Source organism: Clupea harengus, chromosome 3, assembly GCF_900700415.2.
Source record: "Clupea harengus chromosome 3, Ch_v2.0.2, whole genome shotgun sequence".
Lineage (NCBI taxonomy): Eukaryota > Metazoa > Chordata > Actinopteri > Clupeiformes > Clupeidae > Clupea > Clupea harengus.
Genome location: NC_045154.1, coordinates 17,703,231 through 17,705,730, shown reverse-complemented (window position 1 = coordinate 17,705,730; position 2,500 = coordinate 17,703,231). Strand labels below are relative to the sequence as shown.

Here is a 2,500-nt window from a genome sequence, read left to right as displayed (position 1 = left end):
AAGTATCCGGGGCAGCACTGGGAGCGCCGGCGGTACATGGTTCTGACGCCGCGCCGGTATGCCGTCTTATAGCTGATCCTGGAGCAGAGACAAGAGGACACGAGACGTCACATTAAGACAGACAAGAGGACGCCGTCTTATAGCTGATCCTGGAGCAGAGACAAGAGGACAGCGAGACGTCACATTTAGACAGAGACAACAGGACAGCGAGACGTCACATTTAGACAGAGACAACAGGACAGCGAGACGTCACATTTAGACAGAGACAAGAGGACAGCGAGACGTCACATTTAGACAGAGACAACAGGACAGCGAGACGTCACATTTAGACAGAGACAACAGGACAGCGAGACGTCACATTTAGACAGAGACAAGAGGACAGCGAGACGTCACATTTAGACAGAGACAACAGGACAGCGAGACGTCACATTTAGACAGAGACAAGAGGACGCCGTCTTTTAGCTGATCCTGGAGCAGAGACAAGAGGATGTCACATTTAGACAGAGACAACAGGACAGTGCAGACGTCACATTTAGACAGAGAGGGCTTTGACAGCGCAGACGCCACATTTAGACAGAGAAGCATTTTGGAAATGTGCTGGGTGGATAGTTTTGATTTGCGGCCATTGTCTTAAGACTGCCATAAGACTGACTTGTCATGCATGACGCCATCCTCTGTCATACTGTCCAGTGCTATAAGGGTGACCTTCATCATTCATTCTCATGACAGCCCCCCTGTTAGCTGTCCCATGTCACCCTATGCCACAGATGCTAACACAGCTGCCAGCATTATAAGATAATGGCAATATCACATTGTTATATCATTAAAAATATTCTGTCACAGAAACGTAAGCCAGCTTTGGCATCAGCTGTGCCTATGGTCATGACATTGGTTCTTTTAAGATTTCAATAGCAGGTGCTGCATTACCTCAAGATTTATCTTTTATTTACGAGACACTCGTTTATTCAGCAGAGAAGGTTATCCAAAGAAAGAGACGGCACAGCGGTGGCAAATGTTTTCATAGCAGTCTGGGAATTGAACCCATGACTCTGGCAGATAGCAGAGCGCTCAGAATTAGCTGCTGTCTAGGAGGACAATCACTGTCTTGTGTGTGTGTGTGTGTGTCTGTGTGTGTGTGTGTGTGTGTGTGTCTGTGTGTGTGTGTGTGTGTGTGCTGTCTAGGAGGACAATCACTGTCTGCCAATACATTCAGCTGCAGGCAAACAGCTTCAGAAATAACCTCCATGACACTAAAACCCCAACAGACCCCCCTCCCCCGCCTGCGGCAACATTCAGAGTCTAACCCAACTCTAGGCGGGTGTGTGTGTGTGTGTGTGTGTGTGTGTGTGTGTGTGTGTGTGTGTGTGTGTGTGTGTGTGTGTGTGTGTGTGTGTGTGACCAGGTGTGACCCTGTAATGTTAGATCACTTCCTCAAGCTGTCTGCTCTGTGGGTTGCTGCTGTCTTTGAGCTAACTGACTGTGGAGCTGTGTTGACAAACAAACAAATAAACAAACAAACAGGCCCATGCAGAAACAACAAGGCCCTGGCAAGACTACTCTGTCTAGCGGTAAAAAAAGCTGCCGGTGCTCCAACAGCGAGGACTCAAAGTCAAAAGACGACAAAGACTACAAAGAACGTGGCATGAATACACCAAACATTTTTATCACAATAATTAGCTTATTTAGTTACCGCTGCCACACACACCCAACGGCTACGCCTATGCCTCCACACACACACACACACACACACACACAAACACACACACACACACACACACACACACACACACACACACACACACACACACACACACACACACACAGGCTGTGTTTATCCACACACACCCAATGGCTACCCCTGTGCCTCCACACACCTGGTGGAGCCCAGTCCTGGCTGGCAGCAGGGAGGGACAGCGGATCTAGGCCAGATCTGGACCGGATGTGGACCGGATGTGACCCGGATGTGTATCAGATCTGAAACAGAACTGCAGATCTTCCACCAGAACAGGACCAGATTGTTTCTGTCTGAGTCCACACACACACACATCCAAATTTGGATGTTAAATTAAACCTTTGGAGGTAATAAACCTTTAAGATCCCCAATCAGTGCATGTCCTCTGCCCTCCTGTCGGACGCAGTGGTGGGACAGCCTCGGGCAGGGTGCTCTAGGCCCTCAGGCAAGCCTCTCATCCGTCACACACACACCGTCACACACACCGTCACACACATATAAAACACTCTCCGAAAAAGAGTTTCAGGAGGGATGACAAATAAACCAATCAAAGGGATTCATGGAGATGTGAAGTGGAGGGCGAGACAGGAGGTATTTTCGGGTGAAGGACGTCTTGTTTTCACACAGCACCATTTAAATACGGGGATGGTAGGGGGGGGGGGCATTGAATGCCGTGTCTCACCGAGCACTTGGCTGGTCGTCATGACGACCATAAAGCCCTTTAATGCAGCAATTAAAGCTGACGTGCTGTCTGATGTACGTCAAACG

At 49.0% G+C, this 2,500-nt stretch overlaps 1 protein-coding gene across 1 annotated transcript in view; it reads right to left on the bottom strand.

The window, feature by feature from the left end:
- megf11 (multiple EGF-like-domains 11) overlaps positions 1 to 2,500 on the bottom strand; it is a 171,685-nt gene that overhangs the window by 125,568 nt on the left and 43,617 nt on the right. Inside the window, exon 5 of the mRNA XM_031564811.2 lies at positions 1 to 78. This exon is cut by the window's left edge and continues 23 nt beyond it. Coding sequence (XP_031420671.1) covers positions 1 to 78 — 78 coding nt within the window. The remainder of the gene's footprint in view (positions 79 to 2,500) is intronic.